This window comes from Pararge aegeria, chromosome 1, assembly GCF_905163445.1.
Source record: "Pararge aegeria chromosome 1, ilParAegt1.1, whole genome shotgun sequence".
NCBI lineage: Eukaryota > Metazoa > Arthropoda > Insecta > Lepidoptera > Nymphalidae > Pararge > Pararge aegeria.
The window spans coordinates 10,055,319-10,078,020 of NC_053180.1; the positions used below are offsets into that span (position 1 = coordinate 10,055,319).

Sequence of the window (22,702 nt, forward strand, 5' to 3'; positions counted from 1 at the left end):
ATAGACGTAGAGGGATTTCTAAGAGATTACCTCAGAATTGTTAAGGTGATACGTGATTTGCGGCAGAATAAATAGGGTTGGATCTTGTGCCAAGGCTAGAAGTTTATTTGTCGGTAAGGCTAAAAGTATTTCTGTGGGGTTAAAGATGTACTTTGGCGTTGATGACAGGATACATTCAGACGTATTGTGACAACAGATAAATTAAGTAAAACGTAGGTTGCGGATGCAGTGGATTTTTATTGCTTAGTAGCTGTTAGCCGCGACTTCATACAAGATTTTCGAAAACCCTCTGGAACCTTTAATTTCCCCGGGTAAGTAATATTTGAAAAACCGTTTCAAAACCCAGGCAAAGGTAATAATGGCATTTATTTGAGCCCACAGGAATCATTACCCGGATAGTATCCGGGATGTCCGTCTGCAAAATATAAGTTATCAGTGCCTAATTTCGTCCAGTTTGGTGCAATATCGAAAAAATATAAACCCGTAATAATTATTTTCAATTCATATTGTATTAAAGTATATCACATTAATTTTAATCATTTAAATCTTAATATGTGAACAGAGTATTTATAAACCATGCAGCCTTACAATGAGCCTATGTTAATACTACTTACTTGGTTTATAGTATATTTCTCGCTTAGCGGTTCAACGCACCCGTCACCCAGCGAGACTGAGGATGAGGGGGTGGTTATTTTTTTATCGCCTCCGACGATCCGCGGGGTAAGGATATCCGTACCATTTTATACGGTTATCCGGATGAGAAAAGGGTGACATTGCAAATTTGTTCCCTTAGGAATGATGAGGGCGATTTTAGATATTCGGATACAGAGTGTGATTACTATCCAAAATTTACTGGCAGAAAATGCTTTCGCGTTCGCTCACATTTTTATATACTTTACGGTTAGGTATTAAGATGAAACAAAAATGTACATATTTTGCTTTTTCTTTATGTAATGTCTGTTCTCTCAGGTTGACTTTTAAAAGCGGTGGCAAAATCTTATTTTCTAAATTACAAGTTTTAAATATAGCATTTTAAAAGACTTTATAGTTTAGGAGTACCTAGTCACTGCGTGATAGTTTTTTCTACATAGATTAAAAATCATGATTTACTATATTTTAAAATAAGAATTGCACTTGCATTAGAGTAATGCAAAAATTTAAGTTTAATCTTTATCTTTAAAAGCAAAATCCTGATAGGCTTGGTTTCATTGAACGTAAGTTGCGCAAATGTTTTATAGATAGTCCTTGTGTGCCCCAACACCATACACATTATATGTAATATCAAGAGATGCTACATTACAGTATCATCCCTAGCACTCGGCGCCATTACAGAGAGCGTCGTTATTGCCCGCCATTTAGAGTCGATAGTATCATAACGTCGAATCTTGCGTGGTATTTTTATCCTCGTACTGGAAAAGTTAATCTATACCTATTTAAGTCTTCATTATTCAAGTGCACAATTTTCTTTTGTGTTAACACTATCTTTAAGCATGTAGTTTTACTTGCAATGTTTCAACATTATCACATATAACTATATAATGCGCAGAAGTAATTCAACAGACACCGCCTTTACGTTTGGATAAAATTTTATAAAATTATCACTGTTTAATGTATAACAAATAAAAGTTGGTATTTCATCAGCACAATATAGGCAGCTTATTTAATAAATGGAAGTGTTTGCCGTTTAATACAATCAAATTACCAGGCGGCTTTATAATTATCCAAAGCAAACAATGCGGCGCGCGGGGGAGGTATAAATCGCGGACAGTAATTGTCGGCGGGCGGCGAGTGGCGCGACAAATCTGACGGCCATTTCCGACCGGATCACGTTACACCCCCTGTCGGTTCCGGGTGCCCGACCACCCGAGGCCTTATTTGATTCATGGAGCCTAAGCGAGGCGAGCGAGCGAGGAGCGATGAAAAAAACCGAGTTATTGGAAAATCTGCCATCCTTTAGATGGGAAATTTCGGATTTAAATAAAGACATGAATTCAAACATCACAAACACATGTTTATTATCGAATTGTATGTATCGGTATCCAGACTTTATTAAAGCTTTAATTTAAACTGAATTATTTCTGAAATAGATCCTCACAAACATTTCATGCATACAGACGCTATACATTTAATCGCGTGATAGGTTTTTAATATGTTAAAATAATAATAGTTATATAAAAACGCTCGAACCTTATGAATGGGGCCATAAGCTAAGGCGCGTCGCTGGGACGTATAAATGCGCGCGCAACTCGATGGGGCGAGTAACAGTTTCCAAGCTACACAGACTGACTGAATTTATAACGATACCAAGTGATTAGCCGGGCATATACTTAAACCTATATGGTATGTTATAAGTTTTGTTTATTGTAGTTATATCTAAAGACGATGTGTCTAATGTCCCGCTAGTGAGCACCGCCTCCTCTATTCTGTATTGTAGAAGAGAAGAGGATTTTTACAACTTTGACCCATAGCGCTGCTCCAAAGTTTATTTATAATTTGTCAGTGATAATAAGTAATAACATTTTTCAACAGCTCAGCGGGAGATAATTAGATACGAAAATAGAAATGACAATTTTTAACTCCGGACTACCTACTTAGAATTTCTGATCAGAAAAACCCAACCAACGACCAACAAGACGACAATCTGCCTATTTCATGTCTCTATAAATAAATAAAATGCAATAACTCATGTAAGGGTCCAATACTCGGTGATTTCAAATAAATTATAGTTCTCAGTGTAACTGGGATTTCAGTACAGAATAATCATAACCCATAGGTAGTTCACACGTACATCAATCATGATCATTGGGGGCTAACAGCGCAGAGTCGTGCCGATGTCGTTACATAATCCATCACATTATGTCTTCACCCGTCGCGCTGCGGGTTGGTTCGTCTCGAGCACGCCGACGACCCTTATTGAGCCGACAAGACCTTTCAAATACTTACTAGTTATTGATGAATATGTCTAATATAGTATATACACTAAGAAGTGCGAGACACAGCTTTCAAAAATCTTATTGCGTTCGAAGTTATATAATCTTTTTAGTGTTTCATGTATGTATGGAGTGCACGCCGCTGTGTTTGTGTGAGCTCAATTTTGAACAATACTAATCTGACTGCGCAGGCACCATTTGTATATTAAAATAACTAAATAAATAATAATAATAGCAAAAATGTGGTCTGACAACCTGTGTACCTGGGGTGAGATTTTACGGAATTAAAATAGCGCCATCTCGTTACAATACTATTTCCAGATATTGTAACAAAAAACGCTCCTTCTGTACAAATTGTAGTTGAGGAGATCGAATAGGTTAGTCGAAGGTAGAAAATCTCACACTAGGCACTCTTGTTCTATGTGAAGAACAGTAATGCTTGTTTGCACTAAACCTAGGAATCGCCTTAATCGGATTTCTAGTGATTTAAGTGGTTCCTAGGGAGGAAAAAATTTTTTTTACAGACATAGGAGATGTCTGCCTGCTGGGATAGTTAATTTTAGGGGACTCGTAAACTGAAACTTGAATAGGACATTTTTTTTTTAAATATGATTAAATCCACACGAAAAATTAAAAATATGATAATACCACACCTTGTGGCAAGAACCATAGAACAGTTAGTTTATATGAGTTGACTTGTGAAAATCGATTGGTGAAAGGTAAATGTATGCCTAGGAATCTTCTTTGATTAGGCGTTACTTACTTAAGGAATTGTCTTGTCAGTCAATAGTGAAAACGGGTATCAAACTGCGCCCCCAGCCACTTTTCAAGCTTATGAAGTCACGGTCATCTCCTAGGTTAAAATTGTAACAATCGGGACTAATTTCGCGGCGTTAGTCACGGCGAGCAATCGCATCGCCATCCATCACGCCGTGTCGCCGCCCCGCTGTCGTCTTGACGACGTGCCAATTAACCCGCCGTGCCGGGTTACGGCCTAATCGATAGTGATGCAATGTCTTTTATCGATTAATATAATTTCTTTAATTCCGATACTCAATTTTGACGATTTCATAATGAAGATACACTGAATATCTTTACAAATAAATACAATTGAAAGTTTGAAGTTTCTATCATTGATTTCTAAATAACAACTACCACTATATCTCTCTTGCCAAATGCTTGTCGAATGCTTTTGGGATGCCAACGACAAATATTAACAACCGCATGTCCATCACGTACGATCATGTTCTGTCACACGTATCTGTAGAGTAATTATCACCCCACCAAATTAGCGTTAACGTGATATCGTGTTCTATCGTAGAAATGATTTGGTAACGTCAACGTAAACCTTAATATATATATTTATATTTACGGTGATAGCCCAATGGGTCGGAGCTCGACTTCTCATTGTGGGAGGGTCCCCACCCACAAAAAAAGTGTCCGTGCCCTGTAGTGGGCCGGTAATGGGTCGGTATGATGACTATGATGATGAAACTTTTAGTGACTCTTACCTGGGTGGGAATAGTAAGGCGCCCCGACGTTCATCATCGGATGTGGGGCCCGATCCATTTCGCACTGTTCATATACACATCACTGTCACTAATTAATTGTTGCAAAAGTTATATCATATGGCTAACACACCCCACAACCACAGAATATCGATATAATAATACAAAATACACATCACTACACAGAGTCCGAAGTAACGTCGAAACGTTCATTTTTCCGCAGCACTTGCAATTTCCTGCGAGTTAGTTTTTTTAATTGAACGTAGCATGCGCCCTTGGGCGCTGAATAGGGTCTTTATTAACATTCAATTGAAACGATTTTTTTGGTTTTTCATACTAAGGAAATATTCATTTATTTATATAACAAAATATTAATCTTTGATAATAGGCACATCTTGAATTGAATACATTATATAAACTCGTACTTATTATAAATAATAAAATAATTTGACGTAATTTATGGTCTCTAAACAAATTAATTCTGAGTCGAGGGTTTCAAATAACAAAATAGGCACGTATTATGTTCTTCCAAATCGAATATTAAAATGATTAATACCAGAAATATTTAGAGGTAATTATTGAAGGCTTTAAAATAAAATACAACCCTATATATCAAACAAAAACAATATAGCCGAACACAATAAAATCCGACGTAATATAATCTCTCATCCATATTAAATCAGGCTGCTCCATACTCTGTCTAGGGAAGTGAAGCACAACGATGGAGTTAAGATATCTGCTATCGATGGTCCCTTTGTGACCGCGGCGGAACATTTTATCGGTATTCTGTGATGTCTGTAGTGATTTAGCACCAATGTCTTGCGACGGGCTTTATACTTCAGTCTAGTAAAAATGATTATATACAACAGTGCCCTCATAAATAAACAATAGCTGCTGTCTGCATTCAGATGGATTTTTTATATTACTGTAGCTGCGTATTGTTCAGTATATTCATTTATCGAATAGAAGTAAATTCAATAATATGAAAATAAACGATTAGATTAATACATTTGACTAGTAAAATACTTAAACCACACATCCTCCCTCATGCCTCTCAGGTCGAGTGTTATAGCTCATAGACATGAAATTTAGTTTTACACAAATCGTGCGGAAACTATTGATTTTTCCGGGGTATGAAGTAGTCCTTACTATATAAAGTAAAATAGGTGTGTGAATCCAGGGTATATTAATAGTTTCGACGTGAAGGTGCCAAAAATACACACTTACAAACTTTTGCTTTTTTTTTAATTAGTGTGAATATTTAATATCATGTTTATAGTGTATTTTTATCCTAACTATTGGACTTCGATCGTAATATTAAAAGATTTTTCGCGTTAAAAAGATTCTTATTTCCGTCTCCAGAATGCGAGGCGAAAAGGAGAAATTTTGCATTGAAGTAGCTCAATGCAATATTTCGCCGAGGTCGGTTTGGCTACGAAGCAGTGCGTGCATAGATAACAAAAGCTATATTTTTAAATCCCGAGGGAACGTTACCCTGGTGCTTTTCCCGGAAGTCCTATGTCCATCAATGGTATTTTAGTAACCGATTCATGAACAACCTTTCACGATCACCCTACACATCAATCAGTCAGTATAAATGTTTAACTAGTGCATTATTTTAAAGAATCGATAATTGTTTCCCAAAATATGAGTTCAACTACCAGGCTCTTCCGCAAAACAAATCGCAACGAACCGAGAACCTCATACTTTTTTGAATTCCGTTAAAAATAGCACGCAATAAAAAGGAAAAACTCTGAGAATCGGATAGGAACAAATGGACGCGTTAGGTGTGTCGCGGCAGCTGCGTTTCTGGACGAAATAAACTAAAAAAACCGTTAACAGCCAGTTTGACTTGCACATGAAAATTTCAGATCTATCTATTACGGTTACCGAAATAAAGCCCGCTGACATACAGACGGACAAGGAGGCTTAGTAATTCTATTAGGATCCTATGAGCACCCTCCGAGTAGGAATCTTCCGGTCCCCTCTTATTAAAAATTCAAGGTGTTCGTTAGTTTGTCCTTTTTTCATACAGCACAATTTTTTTTTACCGTGATTCTTAGCCTACAGAAAGTACCTATAAGGGCCGGATAGAGACATAAGCAATTTATATCCGGCAAACTGACTAATGTTATATATTTGCGACAACCTGCGCAACAACCTGAGTATCCCTACTTGGATACAGTAAACGTAAAGAGTACGAGCGGCCGAAGTCGCAGGCAGAGGAAAGTAATAAATAAACAAGAGAAACGGCCGGAGTTCTTATTGATTCTATTATGATGACGCCTTTCCGGCTTTACTTTCGCAATGCGTATGGATGGATTGGGACAACAATTTGCCAAATGCCGGTTGTTTACATTTTCTGATTTGAACGTGAATGTTTGGACCAATAGCACTATAACGGTCCACGATTGGATTGAAAGTTTGTTTTGATTGTGTTGATTTATGTATTGACGGCTACAGTAACCGTATATAGGTTCTCGTCTATATGCATATCAAATATGGTTCCCCTATTAAGTAATAGAGAACTATCTGGATTTGATTCCAACCTTATTTTTCATTTAGGCTCATAGCGCTAATCCGTTCTCTCGCGCAGTTTATCTAAATAGAAATGTGTGTAAGAGATTGTTGACAGCAATAAAGCCATGGATGGTAGCACAAACACCCACACACACACTACAAATTATCAATGACAGATATTTTTAAGAGAGTTCTATTACGTTTTGCGTGCAATAATGTTTATCCTATTTCTTCTAAATTTGATATTAGTTGGACCTTCTTGGATTGTTGAAGTAATAAGTATAAATATCAAATTGGATACAATAAGGTGCTGAAGTGGCGACGACCCTGCACTTGAAAGACCTATGTCCAACTAATGATAATGAGTTATAATAGGTATATTCTAAACCAAAGTATGACAATTAGATACAATATATTCTAGGTGTAGGGTCTAGAATACATTGGATATATTTCTTTTTTCCCTATCATTGTCTTTATTTCCGGGATAAGTATAAGCCTTAGAACGTTACAAAGCCCTCCTTTATAAACGGGCCATTAACGAAAAAATCATTTTTCAAAAGTACTGATCGGTAATGCCCGCGCGTTAAACGCGTTTTAACTAACAAACTCTTCAATATTGTTATACCAGTACGGAAGAAGATGAGTTTAAATCATTTTTTTTTTTTTAATATTTTTTATTGGACCAAGCAGATGTTGCACCTGATGGTAAGGGAAAACTATCGCCTATAAACAGAGCAACACTAGAGGGCATAGGTGTTAAGCCTCACGTGCCTGGAATTACAACGATAACCACGCCCTTCAGACCGGAACACACCATTGCAACGATGCCGCTATGCGTGCATGGTGGTAGTACTTCTCCGGACGCGCTACACAAAAAGCGCTTCTACTAATAAAACATAAAAGATAAGTACATTGTAAACTTAAATAAGGAAGTAGGGACTCTGAAAAACTCACAAGAAAACCTTTGTTGCCAAATCCTCGTGAAGACCCGAGCTTAAATGGAGCAATTACGAGACCCTGAGCGGAATACTAAAGTGGAGTAGAAGCGTTCCCAGTAGCAAATTACCAAACAGCATGGCAGGAGGCGGGGAGGATATAAGCCATAAAACCATACAACGAATGGAGACAGCATAAGCACGAGACTGTATTGTGTTTGCGTATGTATATTTATTTTATTAACCCTCTAAGCAAAAATAGTGGTGCTGTAAGAACCGCTCAGTATGTATGTCTGTCAGTCATCGTAGCTATTCTTACAAAGGGATTGAGATTCATTGCAGTTTTGAATTTCGCTCTCACACAGTGAGATATGAAAATTTTTAAGTAAATAAATTATTAAAATATATATGATTAATGTTTTAAGGTTATTTATTATAGGCTACAAAATCGCACTGGGGTCGATTGCGTTGAATATAAAACAAAACAAATTTGATTAAGTAACTACTTGTTAATGTTAACAGTGTCTTGTTTTCAGAGGAAAAAGAAAAAAAAATTAGTAAACTACCATGACTTTAAAACTAGTCGTTCACCATTCTCACTCCAATTACGTCCCACTGCTGGGCACAGGTCTCCTCTCTCTTAGAGCATAGTCCCAACACCCAACAGCCCGAATAACAATTTTAAGAACTGCCCCGTAATTCGAACCAAGGACCTCTTGATACTTAGTGTACCACTTGACCAAAACTCACGATCGCATTTAGCATTATAATAGAATACATTATCCTATGTATTGTTCCAAGCACTTAAGATTCCTCACTACCAAATTTCTTCAAAATCCGTTAATCTCGTTACGCGTGAAGAGGTAAAGTAACATTTGAATTTATTTAACAACTATCTCATAGGAACCGTATATTTTAAGGATTAATTAAACAGCCTATACTATGTCTATGTAGGGTCAGTCTTTTGCATTGTTCCTGCTTAAAAGAAGGACGGAATGACCAACACTTTTGTATTTATAATATTAGTTAAGAAGTAGGGATTGTCCTGAAAAGCTGCCAATTCACGGACACCTGTGTCGGTGCGCGACAGCGGGGACACGGCTAATACCTCTATTATTAAAACATAAACTCTGCCACTCGACCATCGTGCGCGGGCCCGAGTCACGATCTATGCGCGGTTAAAAAACAAAATGCCAGAAAAAAAGAATTTTAACTAACGCATAGTTCTTTGTGCCAAAGATTTTTGAACACTGGTAGATAATTAAATACTGCACTTTCTAAATTATGAAATGAAAAATCGATATAGATATTTAAAATTTCAGAACCTACTGTCACATTTTCAAAAACAACTTTTAAACACCAATAAACACTATAAATTGAAACGACACGAGTGAATTATCACTTTACATATCGATATTATAGTCCCATCACTAGAACTGTAAATGACGCGAGACGGACGTCTAACATTCGCGGCGCGCGACCTACGACTGTGTAAAACAAGCGTCTCAACAATACGCGCGTGCGCGGCGTTCCTTTACTTTCACCATCGCAATTTTGACCTTACCAAATTGAAATAAGGCCGTATTTAGAATGAGCAAACGACAGACACCTGTAAAAGTGTGCAGGGGTCGGAAGTCCGCGGTGCAGTGTCATTTCCACTCTTTCCACATTGCTTCCCTAATAAAAATGAGATTTGCCCCGCGCCGGTGAAGCGATTACGTCGGCACGCGCCATGGGGCGGTGTATAAATAGCTGCCTGTCATATCGTTGTTCGGATGCATGCTTCATTATGGATGTTCGTGGTGGTCATATTGATCATATCTAATTATTACTTATACATTACTTCTTTCAGATTAATTCATATCTATTACAATATCATAACTACTCAGACAGATAGTTTATTTTTCATTAAAACTATAACAAACTCGAACAACAATAACAATTGACACCTTATTACCAATTATAAATATTTAAATATGTTATTAATTATTGAGATAAGACTTTTATTGAAATACGAAGTAAATAAATTGGCGCGATTGACACAGGAACGTTAAATACGGTCGGGGAATGTCAATGCAACAGCAGGCACTTACACCGGCTGCCTCGTAGGGGCGAACCTAAATTAATAATATCGATAATGCCATTTCAAATGTAAGTAAGATACGTGTTAAAAATTTACATTAGGAACCTTACTCAGTAATATATGATTTGTAAAGTTTGTTTCTTAAACAGACATACTAGCACATAAAATTATATAATTTCTGTTTTTAGTTTTTCGATTATTTAAATCATAACATTAGCGAAAGTTTATTTGTAAGCCTTTCACGCAGCAACGAGGCGACGGGGTTGCCTGTGTAGTAAAACATAAGAGATACTTACATAAGAGTCGGAGCATGACATATTCTAATTTTTACGTTGGGTACTAGTAAGTATACAAATTCACGGGCTAAAGCTTAAATTAAAGCAAATTGTTGAAAATTAATACGAAACGAGAATAAATAAATATGCAAAATCACTCTTCGTTGAATTGTGAAAATAACAAAGTGGTAAATCGATACCCAGAACACCACTAGCGCACACCAACTCTATCAACAGTGCCAATTAATATTACATCGGGATGGAACAACGACCGCACCGTGGCGTCGATACAAGTAGACATATGCACGAAACAGTATGTACAGTTTATCTCGATATTATAAATTTATTTAAGCGGATCATTTACCATCAATATTATATATTCACATAATGAACGATGAACAAAGCGTAATATAATGTAGCTGCTATTTAAAAACGAGTAAACATATGTCTATAATTTTTATAATACCTTGATTGTTCCACTATCATCCAATAAATGGTTTCAAAGAAGTTAATTTAATATCTACGAATAGCTTATTCTTTTTATTAATAGCTTATTTATATACTCGAATAGTATAAAATTACGGAATTATTCCAGTAATTTTCAACAACGCCATTAAGAAGTATCAACCAACTAATAAAAGGAAAAGACTTCTACAAGGAGAACGATATCGGCGGAAAACAAATCCATCAATTACCCTCTACAAGACGCGAACAAAGAACCACCTACACAATCTAACAATCTCACGTCTAGCACTGACGGTTCGCCCTCCGGCGCGGCCGTCCGTTGTATACTCGTAGTTCAACGTAGCATCGATATAGAGTTATAGACAAACATAAGTACACCCCTAGTCCCCACTCGGTAGCTGTTAGCTACGCCGTGTTATCCCTCTAACCACTCCGGTCAACGCATGCGCTCTAGAAATACCACAGATATCGTAACGGAACAGAGAAGCCGCTTATTTATTTGAAATAAGTAAAGCGCTCGGTTGTAATTATGGAAAACCATTGAAGAAAATACCCGTGAGTCGTTATCGCTACGTCGTTATTAATATTAATTTGAGTAACCATACATAAATGTGGTTAAGGAAGTTTTGTATTTGTTTTTGGGCCCGAGTCCGATCTCCGGCACGGCGTTTTTAATTTAAACAATGGGTCTTCTCTGGGTCCACCTGCTTAGGCTATGTATGTGTATGGATTGTCAATCAAGGGCTCTTAATAGAAAACTATCTCATACTATAAGAGCTTCAATTATACTTAGATAAAAAGAGCTACGAGCATGTTCACTCTATTTAGTTATTTATGTACTTATGCCATTTTCTGTAATAACTCATTAACAAATAACTAAAAATTTTATTTTATTATAAATAAATGTGTCTAATAGATTAGTAGCTCTACATTCAAAGCCCTCGTGTATCGGCGGGGTGTGATTGCATTAACCGCGCGCCCCCGTACACTAATCATAGCGCACGCCACGATTATACCAACAGTATTTTTGCTACAGCTTGCTCATTTACAATGTAGACTCTATTTTAAGACCAATAGAATTCATATAGTAAGAATAGGGATTAAATGTTGATAGATGTATTAATATTGCAGGGTACGGCAGTGACTTTCGGATTTGTAACTTTATCTAAGGCTGAATAAAACATATAAATGGGTATTTAGTAGGATATAAAAGGTCAAGGGTCGATCGTTTGACACTACAGTCATTGTACCCTTGTCGTCACACGGCATTTTATCGTTTTACGCGAATATCTTTAATCATAACTATTATTTACAAAACAATTTATTATAAAAATGTTCCAACGTTTTAAACAAAAATAAACAAAGGTGCTCCGAGCTGAGAATAACCGTATCGGGCCGACACCAACGTTTCCCGATATTGCTAATGTCAAAGTCGAGTAACTCCTGGGAGGCAACGGGGAGTTGCCGCCTCCCACGCGACGTGCAGGAGTTAAGCCACCTCGCAAATACGACGAAGTACGTGGAAAATTGTTCGCACCTATGTTAACCTATACGTCTATAACATTATCAGTGATGTCCTTGAGTTATAAATGTAAAAATGTACCGTTACTGAAATACTGAGTCAATTCCCGAATTTTAATTATACTTAAAGAGATGGTAATAGGTAGTATATATCATACCGCTAGGTAATTATGGATTGGGCAAAAAAATTAAAAATGGTATAACCCCATTTAATAGGTAGGCTGACGGTATGTTACAAAGATTTATTAAAATATCATATAGTAATATAAGTATTATAAGTTACTAACACAAAAACACGTTAAAATCTTAGGAATAATTGAGAAGCATACCAAAGACGATTTAATACGGTCAAAAAGTAAATTCGAGAGAACTAGAAGTAGACTAACTCATCCCAAGATACCAGAGTTTACAGTCTTCTTTGAAAAGTAGCTCTACTCATTGGATGCTGTTGATTGGCAATAAGAGCGGCGAAGAATGGAAACTTGGAAAATGAATTCCATCTATTTATACAGCCCGAATGCACAGCACCACATTTGACCTTTTCTAGGAAAACTCGTGTTTACGAATGATTTAGTTATACAAAATTCTATTTCACTTGAGTGCAGTGAATATGCGGCACAACTCTAGAACACTTTGTCGGCAGTAGATGGGAAAGGACTGTATAATTACGACCTAACGTTATGCGTCATTCTGAGCGTATTAGGAAAGTGCTTGGTATTTTATCGATAAATTATTATTTTCGCTTCATATTTACGACTTTACTTAAACTACTTGGTACATTATTGTTCTTTGGATAATTGAGTCTTTTTATTATGCCGTTTTTCTTGAATAGGAAGCACTTAGGACCCGACGACGAAGTTGCTTCTAGTCTTGAGCTGATGAATGATTTTCAAAGACGGATTTTTGATATTTAAACGTATATTTTGACAAGCCAATCATAATTTAAATATATAAAACCAGATACAGGTTCCGTTTCATACGACTTTAGCAGTATTTAAAGTTTTAGTATTGGTCATTTTAAAGGGATGACGGAATTCCACGATTTTTATTGATGATCCGGTTCTGAACTGATATGAGGATTTTATTCATAGCGCCGATGTGATTTTAGTTAAGTTGAAAGCTTACAGTGAGGATACATGTAGTTAGACTTTTGAATTAATAAATGTACTTCTTAAGTTTCTTCTACTTTAGTTTTTAAGTTACATTGTACCTTAATCATTACATGTCTCTAAAATAGCAGCAGACAGCACAATTAATTTAAAACATCTTTTTAATTTTAGTTGACTAAATAAAGATTGACTTATCGATATGATAAAAAAATCATCATGTAATCACTAGAGAGTCCCCATGCACTGGGTAAGTACAGTCGACGTGAATAATTCCTTCGTCTACCGTCTAGTAGCGGGGCCAACTCTGGAATAAATAATTTATACCGCGAGTGCCTTCCACTCACCTAATGGTAAGAATACACTGGAAAGATGAAACGCTTAATGTCTTTATTAGTTTAGAACTGAAGTGTTTGAATGATATGTATGTCTTAAGTGGGGAATAATTGATAATTTATACTATTATTTCACTTTGATTTTATATATTCGCAGCAGATCGATACTCAGTGTACAGCTCTATCCAATAACCGATTTTCATAGTAGACCAATGTTTCAGTCTTCTAGCTCATTCAAAGTAAAAGTACCTAGTGGGAATGAGAATGAATATAAAACTTTGTAAGTATCCGGTAAGTACACAGGCGGCACGTAATCGGGGGACCCTGTTTGGCCGCAATGCTACCGCGCATGCGCTATGTTGTTGCAAGTTTCCATTGTCCCACGACTTGTGAGTTTTTTTAGTAAAGCGCGCCCCCACCTTAAGTACTACAAACCTGATTGCTGCTAATAAACTAAAAAACAAATGTTACGTATACCAACATATTTTTGATTAAGTGATTAATATACATATTGAGCACTTTAATCGTTTTTAATTCAGCAAGATTTCGTAATGGAATCACCTTTTAGTAGATACTTACAATTGGCGTCTTGTAACGGAAGCACATAAAGTCGATTTTTTAAAATATAACATATTTATTTAATCAAAGTATGTACCATTGCTATCTATGCACTTTTGGGCATGTCTTAGGTTGATCCTTTCCTCATCCTCCCTCATTGATACTTTAACTAAAAAAACCATTCGGACGGGAATCAATAAAACTTTTAAGGTTCGTTGGACTTCACGGCCCCAAGGGTTAATTTTTTTTTTTTTGCAAATTGCTATCTAAAAGTAAAATTGAGGTAATCTGTTGGAGCAAGGTCCGGGGAGTAAAGTGGATGTCTTAGACATTCCCATTGAAGTCATCTAATTCGGTAGCCGTCTGTTGTGCTGTGGTCTAGCGTTGTCCTGAATCAGCACTGGCTTTGCAATCATGGTTTGCAATAGCTGACTAAAGACATCCGACGTAATCGTCTGGCCAGATTACAGCAAGCTGTAGTGAACAACACCGACACTAGTCCACCAAATGCTTGCAAGTAATTTTGTCCTAATACTTTCAGTTTATTGTTTGACATATTCAACACATAGTTATTGATGATAGATGCTTATGTAACATTATGTTTTAATATATATCAACTGTAATTGTATTGAAGATGAATGTTTTTCAGTGTCTGGATGTCTCGATTATTTACGGTTATATATTTTTCTAAATCTAATAGTAATATGTTGATTCACGTAGGGCAACTAATTTTGGTTCTTAGTGCTTACAATTATTGGGTACAGACCGTTGTCAAAGTGAAAAAGTCACTCATACGTTCTCAGTCTTGACTTATGGCCTCTATAGGCACATTATGTTAAATATTGTGTATTATTTATTATAAATAAGTCGAGTTTCCTTAAACAAATAAGCGAATTTAGAGCGATTTGTTTTACATCAAGTTTATACAAGTACAAGTGTGTTTCTATCCGTGAATTTGTGAAACGTGATTTAACCAACAACGAAAACGTGCACCCCACACGGCGACCCGAAGATTAAACGTCCGTAAAAAGAGGGCACCGCGGCAATAATGTCTTGATACCACAGTAGGAACTACTCTACATCCTATTATCACCCCTAATTGCACACGCCTTAGAGCTATAGTTCGTTGAAGTGGGTACAATGATATTTTAACTTTATATGACACATGTCCATTTACTAAAGGCTTTTCAGAGGTTTAGAATGGCCTGTGTGCCTGCCATTTCTGGGCTTTATTTACTTAGCAGAGGAACTATAGGGGCATTCGTGTTAATGGTCTGAATTTATAACACTGAGTACGCCGTGGGTAGTTTATGAAGGCGGCTGTTGCTTTTAGCATTGCTTCAACACGGGCCATCTTTTTTGATTATCTTTATTGTTTTAGGTTTTAATGCAAAACTATGAACCTTTAACACAAATCTTCAATAGGATTAATAATAAAGCTTTTTAGACGGTTAGTTAACTAAAAGCTGCTCAAACTTATTTAAATTCTATTTTTTTTTAGAACTTCGCCCTAAATTTTTATTGGTGAATCGTGAATAATCGTCATGTAATCAAGCAGTAGTAGAACTTTATGTGACGGAGCTCGACCGGGGAAGTACTACCACCAGTTATTTCTGCCGCCAAGCAGCATTGCAGCATTCCGTTCTGAATGGCTGTCGTAGTTGCCGGGATGGACACCGGGCGGTACATTGCAGAATACGTTCCATGCATGTCCTGTAAAGTGTTGCTCTGTTTATAGGCGATGTTTGTCAACCTAAAACCTTCTATTAGGTATTACTTTATTCATTGTATTGCTTACATAGCAGCGCAAGAAGTCCACTGTACAAAATAGCCTACAAGGCTAAGTCTCACGAAGCACGTACTATCGTAAATTACAACATTACTTCTTGCGGAGACATTTACAGATTCACTATTTTAGTTACTGACAATAAAGGAAAGATCTATAAAGTTAAATTTGATAAAAAAACAATACAACTCTAATTAATCCACCTAAAAACGAGCGGTTCTACACTTTAATTCTCTATAACTTTCGAAAGCATCTAAAACAAAAACGAAAACATAATATAGTCAACCTATCTCCGAAGAGAATTCATACAAATTCAAGGCACGAATTTAACAGTCTAGTCACTCTAGACGGCTCAGGACTCACGGCGGGGGCGGACAAAGATAAAATATATCAACGTGTAACGCAATAGTGGTGAAATATAATATCCACATAGCGAAACATGTGCTTTTATACACATAGTGCAGCTTTTCTGAATCTCATCATTAATTCGATCGAAGAATATTAATTATTTCTGAAAATAGGTATTTTCAGGATATCCACAAGGTACAGTATTTTTAGATTCGCTTGATGTCGTGTTTTCCTAGTAGCAGAAATTACCAAGGCAAAGTTTTGTGGTTCAGGAAGGCCAACAAGCACCGATGGATCCTGTCCATTATTTACTCCCGAGTTTTATACCACCCAATAATAGAATGATTTTAAACTAATAATTAAATTTATGAAGCTCGATTATTTCAACGATCTTTGCAACGGCAGAAATGATTGTGACGAGACTTTCACAAACAGCTACAGGATTATACCAGGAGGATATTATATAGGAGTGCCATACTCAAATAAACAGGTTTTAAAGCAACTCTTGCATTATCAGAGATTTCGTATAATTATTTCAAAATACGGATTTTTGAAAAAGCAAATATACACCCGATTTACCGCATGTTTTGAAGTTTCAAGGGGTTAAAATAACGATGTCATGGCATGAAAGCGGAACAAAAAGTCTCTTGGCTAAGAGGGGGAAAGGTGGGGCTAAAATCAGGCGCAGTGCTGTGGAAGCAAAATAAAGACAAAGGGACACAGCGGTATCGCCAACATCGCATGAGAGCCCTACCGTGTTGGGACAAAAGGGGTGGTTTAGGGACGCGTCCTTATCGATAGTTTAAGCGACTGGTTAAACAGTTACAAAATTTAAATTTTGTTATGAAAATATGATTTCGCACTTAGTGCGCGTAAAATTGATTCCTGAATGGAAAATATTCTCCAATATTTATTTACCACCATAGGTCACGTTTACTGGAAGGCTTTCATTATATTAAATTCAAGCTACCGCGGAACCAGTACATTGGTCCATATTTTCATATTTATACCAAACTAAACACAATTGTTTCAACTTGCTGCCAACTTACACAAAGCTGTATATTCATTTAATGTTTCATTGCGTATTTTAGCACGTGCTTAATACGAATACAACGAAAGCTCAGTTATGAAAATTTAATGTGTAAAGGATTACAGATAACAAAGACATATGGACGCTAGAACTATAGTACGTAGTCGGAAAAAGAGTATGTATGTAATTATGTCTACACGCTAAACGGTTGTAACTAATACTTCTTTTCTATCGACTAACTGTTAAAATATCGTTAAATCCCATCACTATTGCGCGGCTCTCGACTAGAGAGCAACTTTTAGCGATACGGCTGAGCAAACGTTCCCGCTAGCTACGTGTGAGTACACTTTCCATCTTTACAGGGCAATTCCATCCTTGTTTCGGTGTCCCCGATTACAAACATACCCTTTGTAAGATTCCCGGGCTCAAGGATTCTTGTTAGATAGGATTGGCAAGTTTATTTTGGTAAGAAGCTTACGGAGAATAAGCGAGTGTCAAGTGATTGATCATCTTAAACTTTATCCGTTGGTTCGAGAGAATAGAATAAATTATCTCTGCAGGATAGGGAGCAACTCCGTTTTTTTAAGAATAACCTACTTTCACCACTGAAAATAAATACTTGTCAAATGTCACTTCTTGACATATGATTCTTATTTTATACAAGGAAATAAAATTAACCGTCCAACTAACAGTTTATCAACTTTCGTCTCTTTCGACTAGATGGGCATAAATATATACCTAAACACACGTTTTCTGTCTGCCTATTTGTTAGGGCCTATCTTTAAAACGCTTAACCTATTGTGACAGCCTAACCTATGAGCACAGGTAGGTGAATTCTTAAAAGTGACATGCTCAGATAAATTGAAGTCAATTTAAATCAACCGTCAATCGAATAAGGGCCTATATTTTTAAATAAGAAATTTCAATTTTCCAGTAGGTTTTGAATAAAGATCCTTAATAGGCAATTTTAAATAAACTTTGGACTAAAGGTTACTTATCAGAAAGTGTACGCGAACGACCTCGGGCAACAGCTTATAAACCGTAGTGTAAAAAAATAAATAATTTATCAATAGCTATAAAATGAAACATAAATTTAATAACGTTAAAATAGCAAGTCAGGTGCATTGCATTTCCAAATGGCTCATCGTGAATTTATCGAGCACTCAATCAATTTCGATACCAGAGCGGCATGCTTGCGTCAAACAGCCAATACGTCGCGCGACCGTCTAAATTAGTAGCTGTCAGCGTTGTGATGATGGCTAAAATCATATGGTAAAACCGACTCATACCAAATCGTTATAAAAATTGCTGCAAAAACGCATAAATAATAATATGTGATAAAGGTATGCACTACAATTAAAAAATTAAAATTCTAATCACATCATTAAAGATTTTTCTAGGCTAACACAGGTTAGTTAGGTTAATAATTATTTCTGGCGTTTCTTATGCCCTCGGCTGACGTTAAAAGACTTGTACAATTTAACATTTAAGTTGTTAGTGTATTTTAAAGTAGGTGTTTACAAAATATTTTTATTGAGTTTCTGAATCTATACTTATAATAAAGCTTGAAATTTCTTTCGTTATAGATAATAATTTCTTTCTTTTTTTAACATAACATCGTAATGCGAAGTTAGAAAACTTTAGTTGATGACTTTTATTTTGGTTGCCCGGCTCTCAAGGGACCGCTTTCCTTTCTTAGGGAATTCCTTAGGAGCCGGGGAACGGGAATAAAAATCAGAAAGAACGCCAATCGGAACCGCAGTAATAATATAACGAGCAGGCGAAGTGATTAATGATTTATTCTGACATCGCGGCGGTCATTTGTGAATGAAAGACGCCCAACGTTCAGTGATGACTATAAATACACTTGTTAATAATGTTTTTAAGATTGTCCTTTAATATCGGCCTATCTAAATTGTGTGGATTATGTAGTGTAGGAAGGCACGGCGAATATAATTTTTTGAATTAACTCAACACTCATGGCGTCGCACAAAAAGGATGTTGTTGATGACGTGTTGTTATTCAATATTATACAAAAATATCATAATACCGTATTTAAAATCAAAGGTGAGACGGGTCAGCAAATAAAACATTACACATATACCAAACCTAAAGCTCGCTACGCTCGTACCTTGTACTACAAGCGTGCAATCTAGGCGATACACCTATATGTTGTGATATTCCCCGCTTCCTCTCGTCATATTCGTCGTTCCCATACCGAAACAAGGCTTCCCATACTAACACAAGCCTTAACATAAATCGCATAAGGTAAGATTTACATTGAACTTGATATATTAAAAATAAATAAATTTTAGCTTAAACGTAGGCTTAGGCTTTAGGGATCTGAATATAGAATCCAATTTCATAAAGTAGGGTTTTATTTGCTGAATCTTTAGTATAAAATAATATAATAGTTTCCCTTTCGATTAGATAAACTTGTATCTTGGAACTTTATTTTGTAACCATCAAAGAAATATAAATATTTTTTTAAATTAATAAATAATATTGGGTACGCTTAGACTAGAAAGAGTTTAGCGTCCTCAATATTATTTTCTCGTCTCGTTTCTATAAATGTTTTAGAGAAACTAGACGTGGATTTCTGGACCAAATTGTAATCGGTTGAGATAAAGTTGAAATAAACCTTTATTTCTTTCTTAATATTTAAAAAATCAGCTAAGCTCACAACCTAGAAGATGAGATAACGAAAAAAAAAAGCACAGGTATCGTGTGACCGATGAATGTGATTGATTTCAAATACTTAAGTATTTGAAATCAATCACAAAAATGTTATCACAAATACACAAAAATGTTTCCGTGGTATGATAATTCCGTTCAAAATAATTGAAACCATTGTAGATAACACTATTTAGCATTGTCCAAGATACATGAAATCTTATAATCATATATCGTTACCAAAATAAATTAATCGATTGTATTTTCAAACTGTTGTATTTTTAATCAGTGGTGCCCGTGGAAGCTCGCGTAGGTTTTACCTTGTTTATGTACCATACACGCAGAATCTTGTTTACATATCTGACTTTGTCTCGTTATTTAGGATTTGAAGTAGGTATGTATGTCATCGATTGCAAATTGACACAATGGATCTTTGTCTTTGACGGCAAAGTGATAACGACAGCCGAACTATGCCACCAGACCAGACCAGACCTAAGAAAATTAAATTCAATTGCCCGAGTCAGCCATTGAACCGCCACCTCCCACTTTAAAGACCGCTCCATGGAGGTCGACAAAATTGAATACAGTTAAATTAATGATAGTAATTATTATTGTATATTGAATTTGACACTGACCTGAATCGGGTTTTTCGAGCTTCGTTGACGCGCGCCTCTCTACGGTGGGTTGTTTGGGACTGTGTCGCTTGCTTCTGGATACCACTAGTGATTGCGGGATCTGTGTGAACGAATACATCCAATTATATTGGTGTCTTCTAAACATAGGCTCAGAGATTTATTATAAAACTGCATATATGTTCATTCTAAGTGTGTGGGTATGTTCTGTATAGGCGCCGAAACGGTCGGACCGATTTCAATGAAACTTTCAGGGAATCTCCGGATTGACCTGGCGAGTAATCCTGTAAAGTTTGGTGACGATCGGAGCACTCCTATTTTTGAAGTGTCAAACACAGCTTTTATTTACTATGATGATATTGTATTGTTGGGTGTACATGGGTGTATACATGTGGGTGTGTATAGAATGAATACGTCGATAAATAAATGATTTAATATATTATGAGACTTAAATTAAAAATATAATGATGTAAGTTTATTATACGCTAGTTATTCATAAAAATATTCATCACTCATCTTAGTACCCATAAAACAAGCTACGCTTACTTTGGGACTAGATGGCGATGCGTGTGTGGTCGTAGTATATTTATTTATTTTTTATATGAACTCGGACTTAAAACCGACAAATTGGTTCCAATTGATTTATTGGTATAGTGGTACCCATGTGCTGACAATCCGAGGTTATAAACTGCATGCAACAAGTAACTGCTTAATAGTCGGTAGATATTGTAATAGCGTTTATTACAAAGGTTTTGACATGCAAATTAAATAACGTAATTTGGTTGGAGATTCTTTAAGACTGTCGTTTAACATTCATAGTGCGGACTCGAAGGCCACGCCTTCTGACCGGATTTAGACCTTAAAGGACCTTCCTGTCTTTGTTTGTGGGAACCTAATAGTTTTTGTCAGATATAGGTGGTTGTAATGTCCGCGGGGTGTGCTATCCATAAATTGCATCGTCTTCGTCGCTTTCGTTGCCCGTGCTTGGATCAGACTCTGGTAAAGTAAATATTACGTCACGTAGTTCCAACAAGGTCTATTGTAGTTCGTGAGTATTCAAAGATATGGAGAAAGATATGCAGATAAAGTAGCCACCCTTATTCCTTCGCTATGACCAATCTACTAGTTCATGCGTTACAATTATTGAAAGGGATCTGTATTCTATTTTGTAAATTTATCTTATACTTATTAGTACTCTTAATAGGTTTATAAACTAAGTAATAATATAAACAGTATAAAGGTGTCGATATATGTATCGAAAGGTGTCGTTAAACCACATATACCTAGTAATATTATAACTATGAAAGTTAGTTTAGTTTGTCGGTTTGTTTGTGTAGGTTCGGATAAACCACAATTATAATCTTGAGAAAAAATGTCACAGAGGTATGCACTCTAGAGATGGATAAAGGATTAGCCCGGGAAACCGAACAGTTCCTGCAGGAATTAAAAAAAAACTAATCTAGCAGCTAGTGCTTTCTATCTTTGTTCCCATTGCAATTATATAATTGAGATACAGCGTAGCAAGAGATGCGATTCTTACTGCAGCATGGAATATGTTTTGCAGCTGTAGTGTTTTTAGTACAGCGCCATCTGTTTATGTACCATGACAACCGTATGTGTCAGGAGGGATTGCTGTGAAACTAAATTGTAACTTACCAGTTTCTCGGAGCGGTCGCCGGAGGGTAGCCTCGCGATGGTAACCTCAGCGCTGTCCTCCGGCGGCGGTGGTTGTTGTAACCAGTTGTACTCTCGCTTTTCGACGGGCACACCGCGTCTCTCGTAATCTGCTGCTTGAGTCCTACGCCAACGCAAACATACTTTATTTTGTACGGACCCTTTAACTAAATAAACTTTTTATAGTGGTTGTATAGCTGTATTATTTTTTCGAATGGCAAATTTCTGATAACAGAAGAAATTATTGCGTAACTCAGTTAAACAATGTAGTAGGGTTGATAGTCGGGAGGCTACAGTAACACCGTTTTGATCGAAACGTAGTC

At 36.4% G+C, this 22,702-nt stretch overlaps 1 protein-coding gene across 5 annotated transcripts in view; it reads right to left on the reverse strand.

Annotated features, from left to right (window-relative positions):
- LOC120626816 overlaps positions 1–22,702 on the reverse strand; it is a 137,494-nt gene that overhangs the window by 34,275 nt on the left and 80,517 nt on the right. For all 5 annotated transcript variants that reach the window (XM_039894607.1, XM_039894582.1, XM_039894599.1 and 2 more), the window contains 2 exons: positions 22,362–22,503; positions 20,709–20,808 (listed from right to left, as the gene is read on the reverse strand). In XM_039894607.1, coding sequence (XP_039750541.1) covers positions 20,709–20,808; positions 22,362–22,503 — 242 coding nt within the window. The remainder of the gene's footprint in view (positions 1–20,708; positions 20,809–22,361; positions 22,504–22,702) is intronic.